Source organism: Macaca thibetana, chromosome 11 (genome assembly GCF_024542745.1).
Source record: "Macaca thibetana thibetana isolate TM-01 chromosome 11, ASM2454274v1, whole genome shotgun sequence".
Lineage (NCBI taxonomy): Eukaryota > Metazoa > Chordata > Mammalia > Primates > Cercopithecidae > Macaca > Macaca thibetana.
The window spans coordinates 44659150-44677872 of record NC_065588.1 but is presented as its reverse complement, the minus strand read 5'-3'; the positions used below and the strand labels follow the sequence as shown (position 1 = coordinate 44677872).

The window sequence follows — 18723 nt, the reverse complement described above, 5'->3', positions numbered from 1 at the left end:
CCCCGGAAGCGGGCGGGGATTTCCTGTGCCCGCCCCGCCCGCGCCCGCCGGGCCGCCGTCTCCGCCTGTCTCTGGCTCCGCCGGCCGCCGGCTCCCAGACGCAAGCGGAGGGCGGAGGGGAGGGGCAGGCGGCGCCCGGGAGGGAGGCACTGGGCCGCGGGCCAAGCCGACCGGGGGTGAGTGGAGCCGGGCTGGAAGGAGCTGCGGCTGGAGGGAGGGACTCCTGGCTTCCCGGGGCGGCGGGTGGGGGCTCGGTCACCCATGGGGGCGGGGAGGAGGATCGGCGCGGCTTCCGGGTTGCTGCCTTTCCCGGGGGTCTGCCCCGCTGACATTCTGTGCCCGCCCCTCGCCCTGTCTCCCCGTGCCCATCGCAGCTGTCAGGCCCTGCGGGCTTCCGCCGCTGTCACTCGCGCACAGGTTACCCCGTGGCTCCCTTTCTCTTCACTTGCTCATGCCCCAGCTAATGGGAAACCTGTTTTCTGACCTCACTTCCCCTGCTCCACTTCTGCCTTGCTCGGATTCTCTGAAATCTGACCCTTTCCAGGGGCACTGTGACAAGAAGGAGGGAAGAAGCAACCTTACCCCTGAGCAGGCTCCCGTCCCGCCCATGCCCCACCCGTGGCAGGGGCCAGGGTTCTCTGATGGACGGAGCACAACTCGTCCGTGTGCCCTTGGGCTACTCATTTTTATAACATGGCCCCTTTTCTGTTCATCAGCACTGGCTGCAAAAACTTCCTTTTGCAGGTCCCTTGCTACCCGTATGTGTGAAGAAAAGGGGGAAATGAAAGCCCTAGAACGCAGACTCCAGTGGGCATGGGATCATCCTGGAACCAGGAGAAACGAGGTTAGGGCTACCACCTTAACCGCCCAGGTGCTGGCTCTGCGTGAACATCTTAGGAAATGCAGGCTGAGGACAGGTACCCATCCCATCCTTTGCTGAGATTTTTGCTAGCACTTCCACGGATTTCTATCAGTGGTATAGAAAGGCTAACAGCTGGCCCAGTGGGCTCTACAGAAAGAGGCTTCCTATTAAGAGACTCTGCTACCTGGGGGAGATGGAGAAAGGGTTTGAGACAAGTGTCCAGATATGTAGCTAGAGGTAAAGCCTTCAGGGAGGATTTGCACAGGGGCTAGAGAACCAGAAAGATGGGATGAAGAGGGGGAATTAGTGCCCTGTGTGTTAAAAGTGGATACAGAGCTGGAATTCAGAGAAGAGAGCTAAAATGGAAGTTTCCCTTCATTGCTTTAGCAAAAATTTTCCTTTCTCATGAAAAGTCTCTGAAAAGGAAACCTCCAGGGTGCTCCCATGAGGCCCTGAGCCATCTTTGGACTTTTGAGATGAAAGGGGAATTTGTTTTTCCTGTGCATTGGCTTAGGGTTCCCACCTACCTCTTTTGTCAAAGACAAATAGGCAAGAAAATAGATGACTTGACATCTGTCATTACCTACCCTGGCCTTCAAGGTTCTTGCAAATGTTATTAAAAGGATGTAAGTAAGCCAGGATAGTTACCAAGTTTCTGACTGCTCTTGGAAGTCTTTCACGGACTCGAGTGTTTGGTTATTGAATAAGAATACCCAAAATATGTTGCCAAGCAGAAAGAGATTCTCAGATCTCAGATTATTTCTCTGCCATAAAGCCCTATCACAACAGAAGTGTGATCTATCCTGCTCTTAAGATGTCCAAAGAAAAAGAAGAGCCCACTATCTGGTTTTGTACACTGCAGGATTATTAATAATTAAAAAATAATAATAACCTAAATCTCTTCGCTTGCAATCAAGACCCATTTTTTCTGTTTGACCTATGTAGAGATAGAAGGGACCTCTGTTTTTATTCATTAGTAACATCATTCATCAGCCTTCTCCAGACCGAAAAAACTACATCCGACATTTTTAACTTTCCCAGTGGCTGTATTTCCCATCCCTTTCTTGACTTTCATGTCTTCTGATGGACACACCCTGGCTTCTCCATATGCTTCTTTCAAACTGAATATATTTTTCTAACGAGATCTGACTGGTGCCTGACAAACAGGTTTGTTCATCTGGGTCATGTTAGCAGTACTTCTTCCCCCTTTTCCAGCTCTGGTTCAGACTCTTTCTGTTCCTTTTTACTTTTCCTGATTACACTTCAGCTCCTCACTGACCAACAATTTCTCTTACTTGTTAGGGTTACTTTGGAGTCTTACACCTGCTTTCCAAGTTATTAGTTTTTCTACCGTATTTACTACCAGTTCTCATTGCCTTTTTGTTGAGGCTTGTCCCAAGTGAGGTACCTTTTGGCTCAGCCTCATGAAAGAGGTGTGTGCTCATGATACAAATACGCCCCTTGGTTGGGACTTCTACCTATAGTAATCATTTCATTCTAAACTGATGAGACTGTGATTTGTGGCAGAAAATCTTCTGTGTGATTACATCCATCTTGTTGAGTGCAGGTCTATGTGTATTTCTTCCTGTATGTTTCCAAACTGCTTACTTTCCTGTACTTCATGTGCTTGAAATTAAATGGATAGCCTTTGAATTTCTGGGACAGTTCTTTTTTTTTAAATGAACTTCTTCTAATCTTCAGGTATATTCTGTTTCCATCACGAGGTCCACAAAATACCAGTTAGTGGCTTTGCTACATAGCACCTGCCAATTTCTTAGTTCCTCCAGGAAGCTTGGTGCAGGCTCAGTTGATCGGAACACATCAAGCTTTTAAAGTTCATCTTCCAGCAAGCTCCTCCTATCTAGTTTCATCTATTATCCCTGGGCCTGTTCTTCATAACTCCCTTAGGAATATCACTCTTTTCCCATTTTCATGGGCATTGCTGATATGAATTTGTTCCAGGTCACAATTTGGGTCTGCAGCAAAAATGCTTTCAGAACAGACAGCAGCTCTGGGGACAGGATGGGAATCAATCAATGTACAGCTGGATGGAGCAGAGCCCCAGGTGGAAAGGGGAAGCAAGGAAGAGGGGCCATGGAGAAGAGCACCAGGGCCTCTGGAGCACCTGTGCTGCGACCTTGAAGAGGAGCCACAGTCCCTTCAGGAGAAGGGTGAGAGCCCACAGTGTGTGGGAAGCACAGTGCGTAGTCTCCTAATATTTGTTCCAGAAGTAGGGCTAAAAATCTCCAAATTGCCATGGACTAAATAGCATAAACTTTACCAGGACCAGTCCATTCTTTTTGAGACCTGGTCACAGGTACAAAATAGGCTTCTGAATTCAGCAAACGATGCAACTGGGCTTCTCTTGTTTCTTCATAATTACTCCCTCCACATACAAATGCATAATTAGTGATACTGAATGAGGGAGATGAAGGAAATGACAGCAACCTGATTACTGTTGGATAACTCACTCAGTAAGCTGCACTTTACTAGATGAAAATTACATTCAAGTACTGTAAATTCAAACTATAGCTAGTCTAACTAAAAGCCATCTGATACCCTTTCAGAACATTTTGAGTGATGGCTTTCTCATCTACATTTACGCATTTGAGTTTTACCAGCGGGCATAGATACAGAAGCTGTGGTCCTTAAGCCTCTCTAAAATGGGGCCCAGGCCCTATTGAGAAAGGGTAGATAGTTATTCTCTAATGTTTCTTCTCTCTCCTCATCAGCTCAGTCTGCTCCCTGGGTTCCTGCAATTCCCCAGGAGGGGAACACTGGAGACTGGGAGATGGCAGCTGCACTTCTTGCAGCTGGATCACAGGTGAGCTCTGCTTCCCTTGGCCTCTCCTGTGGTCCCATCACTGGTACCTTTGTATTGCTTTCGCAGCAGCCCATTGATGAGTTGGCTCACATGATCATCAATGGTATGTTCATCTTATAACTGAATAGAATCTATCCCTTTCCAAGGGATCATAAGACCCTTGGAAAATTAAATGGAGCCACAAGAAAGGGAATTCTTGAGGTTAGGGTTTTTTGGGGTTTTGTTTGCTTTGTTTTTTGTTTTTGAGACAGAATCTCACTGTGTCGCCCAGGCTGGGGTGCAGTGGTACGATCTTGGCTCACTGCAACCTCCACCTCCTGGGTTCAAGCAATTCTCCTGCTTCAGCCTCCCAAGCAGCTGGACTACTGGCACATGCCACCACACCTGGCTAATTTTTGTGTTTTTAGTAGAGACAGGGTTTTGCCACGTTGGCCAGGCTGGTCTTGAACTGCTGACCTCAGGTGATCTGCCCACCTCAGCCTCCCAAAGATCACAGGTATGAGCCACCGTGCCTAGTCAAGGTTAGGGTTTTTAATGGATGGCTGTGTTTGTTTTCCACAGGAGGATTTTAAGAATAATTACCTTCCCTTAGGAAATAAATCTGGAAAGATTAGGAAAAGAGGACCTGAAGAAAGCTTAGAAGAACCTAAAGTGGAAGGATTGGGTGGATGATGGAACATTTATGGAAAAGAAGAGGAAGAAGGATATAAAGAGGGGCAGAACCTGGGAGGAAAATAGGTTTAGATTCAGAAGGCAATAGGAGAGCTGTGGAAAGCTAATAATAATAGTGTTAGTACTAATAGGAGTACACCCCCAGAGTGCTTATCACGTATGCCATTTTCTGGGTGCTTTATGTATATTAACTCATGTAATTCTGAGAACAACTCAAGTTATCCAATTTTACAGATGAGAAAATGGGGCAGGGAGAGATTAAGGCACTTGTGTAGGGTCATGCTGTGAGAAAGTGGCAAAGCTGAGTCACTTGGCTTCAGATTCTGAGCTCCTAACCACCATACTGTGCTGCCTAAAAATATAAAGATATGGCCAGGCACGGTAGCTCACGCCTGTAATCCCAGCACCTTGGGAGGCCGAGGTGGGCGAATCACGAGGTGAGGAGTTCGAGACCAGCCTGGCAACATGGTGAAATCCCGTCTCTACTAACAATACAAAAAAATAGCTGGGTGTAGTGGTGGGTGCCTGTAATTCCAGCTACTCAGGAGGCTGAGGCAGGAGAATCGCTTGAACTTGGGAGGTGGAGGTTGCAGTGAGCCGAGATTGCGCTACTGCACTCCAGCCTGGGTGACAGAGTGAGACTCCGTCTCTAAATAAATAAATAAATAAACAAAAAACAAAGCAAACAAAACCCCAAAAAACCCTAACCTCAAGAATTCCCTTTCTTGTGGCTCCATTTAATTTTCCAAGGGTCTTATGACCCCTTGGAAAGGGATAGATTCTATTCAGTTATAAGATGAACATACCATTGATGATCATGTGAGCCAACTCATATCTTTAATGCTGTGGCAAGGGAGGCAAGAAAGAATGTTTTATCTGTAGCATTTTGTGCTGATAGAAAAGGCAAGGTCCAGTGGAAGGAGGAGGAAATGGTACACAATTTCTTCTTCAAAAGAGTAAGGCCAGGGAGAAGTGACTGAGTAGACACCTGTCAACAGAGGGGGTGATGAGTTTGTGGTGCCTCCAGCTTCTCATGGCCCCACTTGGGAAATTCTTCCAGTAACATTACACTCACTTACTCCTTGACCATCTACCTTCACTCCTCTCCTTATTTCCCCTTTACCAAAACTGTGTGCCCTACCCAGGGACTTCTGGGCAGCTCTTTTCTCAGATCATTTCTCACCCTCTCTCCTCTACTAAATTAGCCTTTCATACTGAATCACATTTTCCTTGAAAAACAGCTGCTGACAGAAGATGCTACATTTTGTTTCAGGGCCTGGTAACCATCAAGGATGTGTCACTGTGCTTCTCTCAGGAGGAGTGGCGGAGCCTGGACCCCTCTCAGACAGACTTTTATGGAGAATATGTCATGCAAGAAAACTGTGGGATAGTAGTCTCTCTGAGTAAGCATGACCTTCTCCAGCCACTAGAAGATTATACTCTGGGAGGACAGAGCCATCTGCTTCAGGGCTATTGGATAGTGTCTGTCTAGAACCCCTTCTGTGGCAGGGAATCTGTCTGTGCTTCTGCCAGAGAAAGAACACTAGGGCCAATCCCAAGAGAATGAGAGAGTAAAGCATCATTAAAAATAAATAAATAAAAAAGCAATTGATGCTGAATTGTGGAGTACAGAACTTGAGGTTTTTCTTGGTTGGGAATTAGGAGGTTCTCACAAAGCAGAGAGAACTGGAACCGGGTCCTTGTAAACTTGGGAACCATATAGAGGAAGACAGGGATGCAGGGGGTAGGACTGTTGTAGGAGGACTAAAGTGAAGTTATGCCCAGAAAGGCCAGTTGGGCTGGAAAATCTGAGTGGAAGAAAACAGGTTCATTGGGAAGGAGAGTGATTTTCTAGGCAGAGAAGAGGGACTTAACAGAGATGGGTGGGGGAAGAGGTTGGGGTGGGGAGATGTTTCTTTCTTGACCTTCTTTTGTCTAGAGTTCCAAACAATAGGAAACAGTTTTTTGTTTGATGGTTTCAGAAATATAGAATTGCTGTTGAACTAATTGACAGCTCTGTTTTTCTTCCCCACGAGCAGGATTTCCAATTCCCAAACTGGACATGCTTTCTCAACTAGAAGGAGGAGAAGAACAATGGGTCCCTGACCCCCAGGACTTAGAGGAGAGGGACATTCTGAGGGTCACATATACAGGTAAGAACCTAGAATAGGCTTTCAGCCATTTCCTTCACAGTTCAGGGCATCATCATTCCATGTTCGTCTCATCCCTACTCTGCCTCAGAGAGTTCCAGAGACGAAAGGTTTAGAGATCTTTTTCTTCAAAAGCAAGGGAGCGTAGCAGCATGGTGTAGTAGGCACTTTGTGGATTGGAATTCTGGACTGTACTTGTGGGACCTTTGAAAAGTAATAAAACTCCCTTTGGTTTCTTCATCTGTGAATTATTGTGAAAATTAAATATACGAATATATTAGAATATTAGAACAGAACAGTGCCAAGCACGTAATAGGCACTCAATAAATGTTAGTTGTTGATATTGTTGTCAACCTCCCACCCATTTCAGGAATGCCTTGAGGATTGCTGACAGTTGTCATTCAGCCAGTGACAATTGCAGCACATTCTGTAACCCTCTCCATCTATGCTTAGATAGAAAGATGCTGATTAATAGTAATATATAGTAGTAAATAAATAATGGTAATAAATAATAACAATAGCATATACCATTTACTAAGTACTTAAACTATGTGCAGGTCCTGTGCTATCTATCTTATAACCACCTGAGAGAGAGGTATTTCTTCCCATTTTACAGAAGAAATGAAGGTTTAGAGACGTTAAGTGGGAAAGCTGAGATTCCATCTTGGGTAATCTGCCTCCTAAGCCTAGGCTTTTAACCTCTATATCTGTTGCACTATCTTGTACGACATTAGACTATGTTCTCTCAGCCCTTCTGGGGTCAAGTCTGGGCGCTGGCAGGTATCAGACAACCTCATTTGTGACTTAGGAAATGTTGTGACTCTTCTCTTGGGGTTGGTATTTCCCCTTCTCCACAGGAGATGGAAGTGAGCATGAGGGGGATACCCCTGAACTAGAAGCAGAACCTCCCAGAATGTTATCCAGCGTTTCTGAAGATACTGTTCTCTGGAACCCAGAGCATGAAGAGAGCTGGGATTCCACGCACAGGAGCTCCAGAGGAATGCTCCTGGGGCCCCCTTTTCTTCAGGAAGACGGCTTCTCAAACCTGCTGTGTAGCACAGAGATGGATTCCCTGTTAAGACCCCACACATGCCCCCAATGTGGGAAACAGTTTGTGTGGGGCTCCCACCTTGCCAGGCATCAACAAACACACACTGGGGAGAGGCCCTACAGCTGCCTCAAGTGTGAGAAGAGCTTTGGGCGAAGACATCACCTCATCAGGCACCAGAAAACCCACCTACATGACAAGCCCAGCAGGTGCTCTGAGTGTGGTAAGAATTTCCGATGCAACTCCCATCTGGCCAGCCACCAGAGAGTGCATGCAGAAGGCAAATCCTGCAAGGGCCAAGAGGTTGGAGAGAGCCCTGGCACAAGGAAACGGCAGCGTGCCCCACCCGTGCCAAAGTGTCACGTGTGCACTGAATGTGGGAAGAGCTTTGGCCGAAGGCACCACCTTGTGAGACACTGGCTGACCCACACTGGGGAGAAGCCCTTCCAGTGCCCTCGCTGTGAGAAGAGCTTTGGCCGAAAACATCACCTGGACAGGCATCTGCTGACCCACCAGGGACAAAGTCCCCGGAACAGCTGGGACAAAGGAACATCTGTCTTTTGAAATCTGTTTCCACTACAGCTACGGTCAAGTCTATCAGCTGGTGCTACTAGGAGTCACTGCCAGGGCTGCCGTTCTTCTGAACCCCAGGGGCCAGAATCATGAGCCCTAACCCCATCCCTAGAAAGATGAGGTCCCAGCAGTGGCCAGAGCATTTCTCACCAGTTCTGTGAGATAGCACATAAAAATAGAGTTCTTTGGGCAAAACTTTTGGAAACAATGCATCCTACATGGGCTGATATTCAGCCTGAGCCATTCTCAAGAGGAGAGTGGTACTGGCAGTTTATGGCTGAAATCCATTCTGATTTGTTGGAGTCTATGCTATACCAATTGTTAAATATTTTGAGTATCACTTTTGCATACTGTTACTATTTTCTCTCTATATATAGAGAAAGGCCATTTTAGCATAGTAAAGGCTCTGAAAATTTCTGCAGTAGACCAAACTGAAGATTCTATTAATGCAGTGTTTCCTAAATGTATTTGACCTCAGTATCCTTTCTATTTGCATCCCACAGAACCGGTGACTATGAAACACTCTGGTGAACACTGGGTTAGAGAGTAATGAGGAAATGAGACTTAGTGATCAGGCGTCCAGAGCCCCTCCTTTTATCCATATGAAAGCCAGCGGGGCCAGGCCTTGTTTCTGTGTGGGTCTGTCTGCCTTACCCCAGTCAGCAGTATATACATCTACACCTCTCACCCTCACCTGCTGAAAAACATAGTAACCTTTTTACCCCTTATTCCTACTCCCTTCATCCTGCACATACATATATCCAGCTGAGAAATCACACTACAAGGCTAAGAGATGACCTAATACCCCCAAATGACCCAGGTCCACACAGAAAAAAAAAAAAAAAAATTACCCTCTTGAGCAGACCCCTCTCTCCTCTTGACTGTCTTTTTGTGTCTTGTGTATTTGTGTGCAGGGTCTTTGAAGAGAGCATGCTATGTGCAAACTGTACAAGCTAGGTTTTCTAGGGGCTGTGTTCTGGGGATGAGGGTAGTGGGGATTATATGGGTTTCTGTTTCAAGACAGGAAGCAGTCTGATTAGGGAGCACTAGTGGAAAGGGTTAAATGACAGGTTAAGTTGTGGGAGTTGAGTACAAAGCTTTCCCAGTTATTGCTGAGATCAAGACAGTTGTAAATGTGTGTGTCTAGGTCTGAATCTCTGGGCTGCAGATTGCTTTTAACTGGGCAGAGAAAAGTCTGGGGAGGTGAGCTGTTTCTTGTTGATTTCAGGCAAGAGGCACAGAAACTTTGTATTGAGTGGGGATTTTGTTTTAAGTGCTGGAAAATTAGAGCAGGAATTACCATGTTTGCAAGTTGTTGCCATCACTCTTGTTTGACTTTGCCGCATCAAGGGGCAAGAGTTATTCTTGAAGATCTCATTCTCCCAGAAACAGAACTTTAGGGGAAATGGCTGTGGCTTAGCTTTTCAGCTGATGCAGGGTAATGAGCTTTCTGGTTGGTTTTCCATTTCTGGAAAGATGTCCACACTGAGACCCTTAACTCTAGGGCTTGCATAAGTATTCTAGCATCGTTAGTTGGTCATTTTTTCTCTTTATCAATGATTGTGTTAATATCAATCTTATAACTTAAAAATTATCTTGTATGCAAGAGCAGTTTGGTATTAGGGAAGAAGAGGAGCAAAGTGGGATATTTTCTTTTTAATGCTTAGATATTGTTTCTTCCCTAAGATGTATTTCACAACCACAATTGGTAGAGTGAACCAGAGAGGCAAGAGGAAGTGAGTTGCAACAATTTAGTTTAGTGACTGTGCCTTTTGCAGGAAAAACTGGGTGAATCACAGCTCCTCAGAGTCCTGGACTCAATTAGAATTGAAGATAGACTTATTTTGCTGACTGGGCTTCTTAAAGTTTATGTGACTTGAGCAGCTTGGCCCCTGCCTCCTGCTACTCTGAGCAGCCTTCCTTCTTCCTGGAATGCACTTCTCTTGTTTATGATCCTATGAATAAGGCAAAATGGCCGGCCTTTGTAAGGCAGGTCTTGCCCTAGGTTCTCAGAATCAGGAGCATTTTAGGATCAGTATTAGGAGATGCCCCAGGGAGTAAGAAAGCATTGGGTTCAGTGATAAATCTGGACTCTGCCACTTCTTTTACTCTCCCTCTTTAAGACTAAAAGCTCTGCATAAGCAATGGTTCAGAACATGTCTTAGGTACAGACCTGTTGAATCTGACAGAAACCAGAAACGCACTTTTGAGAAAAAGACATTTGTAATTCACTCAGTTTTCCATACACATTTAGCAGGTTCAAAGCCTATCTGTGGAATCCCTAAACTGCCTTCAAAGAAAGGGAGTTACCCGGATCTAAAATGGTCATTATATATTTGTGTCAAGAGGCAAGGGTCACTAAATATTTTAAGGATTAAGGTACCAGAGGTATCAGTGTATAAGCATATAGTCTGGTCTTTAATTATGACAAGGGTATTGATTACATTCTACTCTCTGGGTTTCAAAAAGATCTGACATGCTGACAAATCCAGCTCCTCACAAATCTTGTTTGAAGGACTTGTGGGAAGTGGTATTCCTTACTATTAGATCACGCCTCTTAATAACTACATGTTAACGTCCAGCCTTTTATCTGTTTGAGTAATTGTAGGGATAGAAAGTGAAGCCCCCAGAGTTAGGTGCACGTGTAGCACCCAGCTGAAAGGCGTCATGGAGTCTAAGGACCTTCTACAGAAGGGGCAATCCTTTGGGTTGTTTCTGGTGTACCGCTGTCTTCTCTACCTCGGTCCAACACCACCTCCCTTGGACGAAAAATAAAACAAGCAACAGCTATTAGATGAGTGAATAGATTTGAATGATTTTTCCCACAGGGAATAAGCCTCAAATGTTCATGTTTCATCCTGTCCCCTTTAAAAAGAGTCTCTATGTTCTCTTTGGGCAAAATGTAAAACAGGGACATCCATCTTCAGGAACTTGTCACATTTTTCCATCTGTGATGCCTCCACCCTATTCTGAGTATCCTCCCCTTTCCACCCCAACATAGTATCTTTCAAAGAATTCCTTGCATGGGATAATGTATCCCAAAGTGTTAGCTTTTCACAAGGCTGTTTACACTTTAAGCCTTAGTTCTCACTGTAGAAGGAAAAACTTTTCCTTTGTCAAAGTAATGTTAATGGCTTTAGAGAACTAAAGAGGTGATAATTTGGGACAAAATTCCTCCCTTTCCAACATTCCTGCAATCAAACTACTGTTTCCTAGTTCCATAAAGGGCAGGTCCTGACTCAGACCTAGAGGCGCCAGAAGGCCAGTTCTTTCCATCTCTGTATTAGGATGAATGCACTGAATGGGAGTGGGTGGGGCTGGGCAATAACAGAAAAGTGAAATCCATTTATTTAGAGCCTTAGAGAGCCTCAGCTAGCAAAATTTCCCTCTGTTCCCTTGTGTGCCATACCAAACTGTGGCTCTCAAAATTTGGTCTTTGGGCCAGCAGCATAAATATCACCTGGAAACTTGTTTGAAATGCAAATTCTTAGCACCTGCCCCAGGAGGAGAACTGAATCAGAAACTTGGGAAGGAGCTCAACATTCAGTCTTTTAACATGCCCTCCAGGATGTGTGATATAAGCTAAAGTTTGAGAACCACTGGCTAGGGGGTTCATATTTCAAGCAGTGGTACCTCACTGTTTTCAAATGGATCTTCACACTCCTGTTGTCAGGTTTATTCTCTGCAGCCTCACTAGGCTAGACCTCAGTTCCATTCCCCTTAGTTGCAAAGTCGTCTTCCACTCTTAACTCATTAAAAGAACTGGGGCTAGTCACCAATATCAGAAACTGTGGTGGGGCAACTACCAAGCCCCTATGATTGATTGGGGCTGGGGCTTCCAATATGGGCACTGAGGATACTTGGGTCCAGAAATCTGAAAGGACAGAAAGGAACAAACAACTCAAAGATAGAAAATCCCATGTAAAACTGAAAAACTGACATCCAAGGAAATGCTTCCCAACTTTGCTTTGTCCTTTTCACTGGCTCTTCTAATAAAAGGCAGGTGGAATGGGCACCTAGCACAAAGGTAGAGTAAGGCCTGCTATGCCAAGCCCTTAAGGACCCATGTTTTCCAACATAAAAATTGGATTAAGGACCAACGAGGGGCCATGGAAGGGATTTCTAACCATGATTTGGCATACCCTATGGGCAAGGGCAGCAGGAATATCAGAGTAACCAGGGCATAAGAGGGAACTAGGTTTTTCTAGTAAGATTTGACACAAGCAAGATTTAAATCCAGACTCTGCTTACTAGGTAGAGGTTGTAACCAATGAAGCCATGGTACCCAAAATGCATTCTGTTGCTTAGAAGATTCTAACAGATTCAGGCTGTGGGGAGGAACCTGCCTTGCAGTCTCTGACCCTGCTACCTCCTCCAGTTCCTCTCCCAGGTGCACCTATGAGGATAGACTGAACTGACAGTTACAATTCTGCCCACAGGGCTTCTCCATGGTCAAAAGATTAGACCCCTAGGCTGAGACTTTCTTCAACTCCAGGCCTTATGCTCTCTCCCTCTTTCCTGCCACCACCTCCATTTTCCCAACAGGCAGCATTCTTCCTCTACTCTTTGTTCCTACTCTTTTTCAGATTTTTTGTTTGTTTGAGTTTTGCCTTGTTCTGACTGAGCAATAACATGCCTTTCCAAGGGCATTTGTTCTCTCCAATCCCCATCCTTCTTCCATTCTAGTTTCTCTCTTCAAATTTCTGGCCAATTCTATTCCATCATGAGCCCACTTACCACCTATTCCTCTGCCTACTGTTCAGTTTCTTTTCTATCAGCAGCCTACTAAGCAGGGGTCAATTCATACTTCCCACTTTCATCCTCCAAATTCTTGGTTTGGCTATAGCAATTCATCAGCCTCCTCACCACTCTGCCCCTTTCTCATACACACCCCCACAGGACCCCCCCACCACTCCACCCCCTGCCTAGTACTGCCAAATCTGATCCCTCCATTTCCTAGACGTTCTTCTTCCTTTCAGATAACTTCCAAAGTTGTTTTCCACTTTTCACCATTTTTAATTTACTTCCTTCCAGTCTCCTGTGACTCCTGAGAATCAAACTCTTAATTCTACAAGCAATTTTTTGTGTCCTTATTACGTGCCAGGCACTGGAATTTCAGGCCTGGGAAATCAAATGTGGCCCTTGCTCCTGCTCTCAGTGTGTTCTTCAGTCGAGCCCTCCCCCACTTTCCTGCCTTGTCTCTTGCCACCAGGCACCTGGGCATCCTCTTCCAGGAAACTTTGGGGATGAATGCCCACTTGCCATGCAGCCCAGCTGCTCTGTGCCTATCAGATTTCTAGCTATTATCTGAATTGGTTCCTTCTGATGAACTGTGAACTTCCTTGGGTTACCCAACAGGGGACTTATGGTCCCTGTCAGTTTAATAAAAGTGTTGGCTGTGTCACTTATTTCTTCTCTAGGTCTTCTCCTTCACTTTTCCCTCCATTCCTGCTCTTTGCTCCTGACAAAAAGACTACCACAGAACGGGGGAAGATAAGCCGCAGAATCTTCTGAGAACCACCTCATCTCACTGCCTGAAACATAAGCCTCCAGACACAACAGGTTGGGCCTCGCCACCTCCCTCTGGCATCCTGGCCCCCATATGCTCCTGAGTCAGCCAGACACTCGATCTAACCTGTAGAGGCTGGAGGATTGGGCTGGTGGTCTACTCCCAGGGAGCACTTCAGCAGCAGACTGCTGAGCAGGGCCAGGACTAGGGAGATCGCCCAGCACGTGAGTTTAAGGAGGCCCTCAGTTTCAAGGCCCTGCAAGGGCTGACCTTACTCTTGAAGATCTAAGAGTGCTGAGCTCAAGTCTGGAGCCACCAAGTGGTGGCGGTAGTGAGTGCGACTTGACCCCTTAGGCATGTTCGCAGTAATTGGATATTCCTGGGATTGAGAGGATAGGGTAGGGTAGGAAATGGTTGTGGGAGAAAACATGGAAAGCAGGTGTGGAGGTAGGGTCAGAAGCCACTGTCCATTAACTCAGTGACAAAGCCTCCCCTCTTGGACAGGAAGGGCCTGTGGTGAGTGCAACTCAAAGGCGTGGCTCTTCCTCTACAGAGTTGCCTTAAAAAGCCTCAAGCCTATTGCTTAGGGGATGAATGATCCTCAGATGCCTTGCAGCTTTCCTTACCCCAGCCAGATTGTTTTGTTGCCCCGGGCCTCATAAGTTTCCTTATTTTCTTGTGTTCACTCTTACTTCCCCTTGGCCACTTGGAGTCTGGTCTTTTCCATCACCAAAAAGGGAAGGAGGTAAGGGAATTGAGAAAAGGGAAAAGAGAAACACAGCCACTATGACTGTCCACTAGCTAGAAATCTGGCAGGCACAGGGATGATATAAACTCCCACCAACACTGTAGATGAGTGTGTTTCCCCACAGCCTTACCAGTAGAGTAGGCTCTCAAACATTTGGATTTTTGCCCATCTGATTAAAAATACTTTTTATTTTTTTTTGGTATTAATGTGTAGTATAGTTTAAATATGCATTTCTAAATTGGACCTTTTCATGTTTTTAAAAGGACATTTTTGTTTCTGTTAAGTGTTTTTCAAACAACCATTGAATATTTGTTCTAGAGGACATCTAACATTCGTTACAACTCAAGTCCAACAATGATGTGATCAGCATTACACTAAGCAGTTGAGGTAAAAGAAAAGCAAAGAATTGCGTCAGGGTCATTCAATTTGCTCTGACTAAAGTTAAATACCCAAATGTGCCACTCAAATGTGAGCTCAGAAAAGTGGAGATTATGTTTTATCCATTTTAGTATTCTCAGCACAGGGCCTAGAATCTTGCAGGCACTTGGTCATTAATGAATACTAGAGATGAGATTAGCTGTTCTTGGGAATGCCTCTGGCTGAGTACCCAGCCAACATTATGATCTTGATAATCTGGGTAGCTTGCTAACGAGATATGGTCATTTCTTATATTTCATTGGAGTACAGCCACCCTAAAGCTTATCAATGAAAAATAATCTGAGATGACCATTGTTAGCTATATAAGGTCAAGATCTGGGTCTCTCATGTCTGCTACTGTTCCTGCATATGGTGGGCACTTAATAAATTGGATACATTTTGGTGAATGAATGGAAGTTTGAAATGAAGAAACCATCATAAAACAAATATAAGTGTGATCTAGAAAACAAATTTTTCCCAGTATCATTAGATACTTAGAAGAAAAAGACTAATACTAGACCACCTAGTATTGCAGCCTTCTTATTCAGTTTAGTGAGGTCTGAGTTCTTGTCCCACGACCAAGAAGAAGGCAAGTGGACACCAGAGAGTGAGTAAGGCAGAGTAGCATTTACTAAGCAACAGAAAAGCTCTTAGCAGCAAGAGGGGACTCAAAAGTGGGTTGCCAGAAATGGGGCTGAGTTATGGGTTTTTTATGTGGCAAAAAGAAGTCTTCTGTGGTTTCTGTCATAGTGGGAGGGGTAAAGTTCCCCCAGGGGTGTTGCACCATAGTGACTCCATCTTGGTTATTACCCAAGCGCCTTAGTGAAACCCATGGTGGTGGGGAGGTGCCCAAACCACAGTGCTAATGATATTACAATTAACTCTGGGTCGTGTTCAGGACATTTAGTTGATTTATTGTGCCTGTGCCTAAGTTGGGACAGTCCCTTCTGAGCAGACATCCTGGTATAAGAGGAAATTCTTAACCACATTTCCATCTGCTAGTTACACCGTAGGGACAATACAGGTGCAGTCCCACGGGCGCCGTCTCTCTCCGAAGACCCTCCCTCTCTATCTATCTAGCCAGCCTCTAATTGCCTCCTCTCTCACTGGTTCTTTAGGTAAAAACATCCTAAGACTAGAAAGGGGGTAATACATCTGGCTATCATCAGGGCACTTGATTAACTTTATTCTAATTGTGTTCAGTAGACAATGTTTGATTTTCTCATTGCCTCTTTTCAGAGGCCTTCTTCCACTCACATTCATGTGCATAATAAACTTAATTACAACATGGGGAAATATCAAGTTCCAATCATCTATAGATGAAATAACGCTACAAGAATTCTGCAGTTACTAGGCTTTGCATAGGCTTAAAGCAGTGATTCTCAAGGGTGTGAAAGGGTAAATATTAGCATCACTTAAGGGTGGTTTTTTTTGTTTGTTTGTTTTGTCTGTTTTAAATACACATACCCTGTTGCCCCTTGTAGGACATATCATACTCTCCTAAGGAAAAGCTTGGTCAGGTATACCTGGAGAAAGCTCCCAGGAGGTTCTAATACCTTCCCACTGCCACTCTTACCTCTTTAAGAATAAAAAGCACTTCCCAGCCACTTCCATGTCCCCATTCCTTTGACTTCGGCTGAAAACAGCTACTCCTTTCCTTGAATCAGCTACTTTGACGTTTTACTTCCCTAGGAATCATTTCTGTGTCCTGTCAGCCTATGGCATGAGAACTACTCTTGCACTGTTCTTAATCCCTGCATTCAGAACTAAAATCATACATTTATTTCATACTTGTTACACAGTGCTCAATACATGTTGTTATTGTTAAGAAAAGCAAAAGACCTATTCATTATCTAGCCTTCTCCATCTCCTTGTATTTCTGCTATGCATTCTGTAAATCTTCATAATTTCCTCTTTAGGAGTTGGCACTTTCTCAGAAGATAATTTCCTTATTGCTGAATTTTGTCAAGCAAACCATTATGCCATGATGTTTAAGTCCCCTTTTCATTTTAATGACATTTAAATCACTTAGACATCATCTTAGCTCAATCCCAACATTTTACCGAGAAGGAAACCAAGACCACGAATGGTTAAGAAATGACTCAGCAAAGGTCAGACTAGCAGAACTTTGACTAGAATCCTGGTCTTAGTACATACTGGTCCAGTAGTTTTCTGCTGTAGCACATTACCACCCCGTCGGAAATTAATTATACACACATTTAACTCTCAGTGATGAGTACCTACCCTATGCCAGGCCCTATGCTGTATGCTTTCACACACTTAACTGAGGATTAACCTAAGAATATTTTTTAAATTAAACTAGGTTATCAATTCAAGGCAAAAACTACAAACTCATTATAATCAATTTTGGGAGGACTTTGTCCTAAAAGGAATTTCAGGTAAGAACACTACGATTCAGTGGGGCCACTTAACTTAAAGACTGTCCACACTTTTCCCAATATGCCCTCCTCCCCAGAACTCAATTTGAATTTGCTAGAGTATCTAACAACTTCAACACTTGTTAAGCTGCTGGTTTTCCTCTGTTTTCTGTCCTTCTAAAAGATATTTCTCTGAGTTTTGCAGCAGGAACAGAATCTGTTAATTTACTCTCTTCGCTGCACGTTACCACCACCCACCCCTTCCCTTCCAGGTGCGGCAAAGAGGAAACAGACACAAGGTGGTCGAGAGGTCCATTTCATTTCAATGAGTGTGAGAGCCGCTCTTCTTGGGGCCTATGGGGGAAAGGCATTTGTCCGTGGTGGGAGTGAAGCTGCTCCCACAAGATGCACTCCCGACTGCATTCCGAAGACCTTCAGATTTAGGGAAGGTCTTTGTGGAAGTCTTTAGTGGAGTCTTCCCCTGCCCGCTAGATGTCCGGTCGGTTTTAGCCGGCGTTGGCTTCTGGATGGTCCGCTGTGCGGGCTTCTTAGGCTCCTGCTTCTCTTCCCTGGGTTTGGAGCTTCGCCTCTTGTCCTTCCCTGACCTCGGCCTGGTGTGTTCCTTCACGGCCCGTCCTCGCCTCTCGCCTGCCGCTGTCGCTCCCGCTTCCACCTTGGCTCTGGCACACGGCGGCTCCTTGGCTCTCGGCCTCGCCCTCCTTGTCCTCCTCGCCCTGGCATTGGCCTTGGCTTTCGCCCTCGCGTTCAGTCTCCACACTTCTCTGGCCTTCCTGGCCGCCTTGCGAAGGGGCTGGCGGCGCCTCCGTGAGCTCCGGGACGCGGCTGCGGTCCTCCGGCTAGCGCGCGCGCCCTCCTCTTGCCTCGCGCGCCCCGGCTTTCTCCTGGGCTTGGAAACCTTCCAGACCCTGAAGCAGCCGGCGGCGTCGCTGCCGCTGACCCGGAGGAGCGTGGCCTTGGCCTGCCCTCTGGGCGCTTCGTGGCGGCCGCTCCTCCTGCGCACTTCGTAGCCGGCGTTTCCGAGCTCCTTCCTGAGAGCTGCCAGAGTCAGCCCTTTGTGAGCGGCGATGGCCCGGAGCACCAACTGGGACACTTTGAGCACGGACCGCGGGCAGCGCCTCGATGGTCCCCCGACAGTTTTTTCCGCTGGCGGCTGAGTGACTGAGTGGCCTCGAGATTCGCCACTGGGCCCAGGCGCCTCAGCCATGGCCCCACTCCCGCCTCTGCGGGGCCACTGGCTTTGGGCCTCACCAGTCAAGGCCTGTTCCATAGCTGAGGTGGACGGGGCCACGTCACAAAGGCGGGCCTGGCAGAGATTTTCAGGTCCTAATTATGAGGCTGGCAGATCTCACCCAGGGAGGGGCCCTTTTCACTTATAATAACCAATCAAATGCCACTTCCTTCTAGGTCTAAACCAATCAAAGTCTTCAGCGCCTGTCCACCCCCAACAATCACCTATACAGTCTCCAGGGTTTTGTTCCCAAATCAAACTTACTGATCTTGATCTCCACTGCTTTCTTTTTA

General features: G+C 45.9%; 2 protein-coding genes across 5 annotated transcripts; one reads left to right on the top strand and one right to left on the bottom strand.

Annotated features, from left to right (window-relative positions):
* Nucleotides 1-42: 42 nt before the first annotated feature.
* Nucleotides 43-11016, top strand: ZNF641 (zinc finger protein 641). 4 transcript variants are annotated; one of them, XM_050746917.1, is made up of 7 exons: nt 95-176; nt 745-917; nt 2825-3033; nt 3595-3686; nt 5632-5761; nt 6398-6511; nt 7366-11016. In XM_050746917.1, the coding sequence occupies exons 2-7, from the start codon at nt 901-903 to the stop codon at nt 8118-8120; spliced, it is 1317 nt and encodes a 438-aa protein (XP_050602874.1). In that variant the 5' UTR covers nt 95-176; nt 745-900; the 3' UTR covers nt 8121-11016. The 4 variants fall into 4 exon arrangements, with proteins under 4 accessions (XP_050602875.1, XP_050602874.1, XP_050602876.1 ...); XM_050746918.1 differs by lacking the exon at nt 745-917 and having other exon boundaries at nt 43-176; XM_050746919.1 differs by lacking the exon at nt 95-176 and having other exon boundaries at nt 270-844.
* Nucleotides 11017-17481: 6465 nt separating this feature from the next.
* On the bottom strand, nt 17482-18715 carry LOC126930180 (testis-specific H1 histone). Its single transcript, XM_050746938.1, has one exon. The coding sequence runs from the start codon at nt 18467-18469 to the stop codon at nt 17504-17506; it is 966 nt and encodes a 321-aa protein (XP_050602895.1). The 5' UTR covers nt 18470-18715; the 3' UTR covers nt 17482-17503.
* Between the last annotated feature and the right edge of the window lie 8 nt (nt 18716-18723).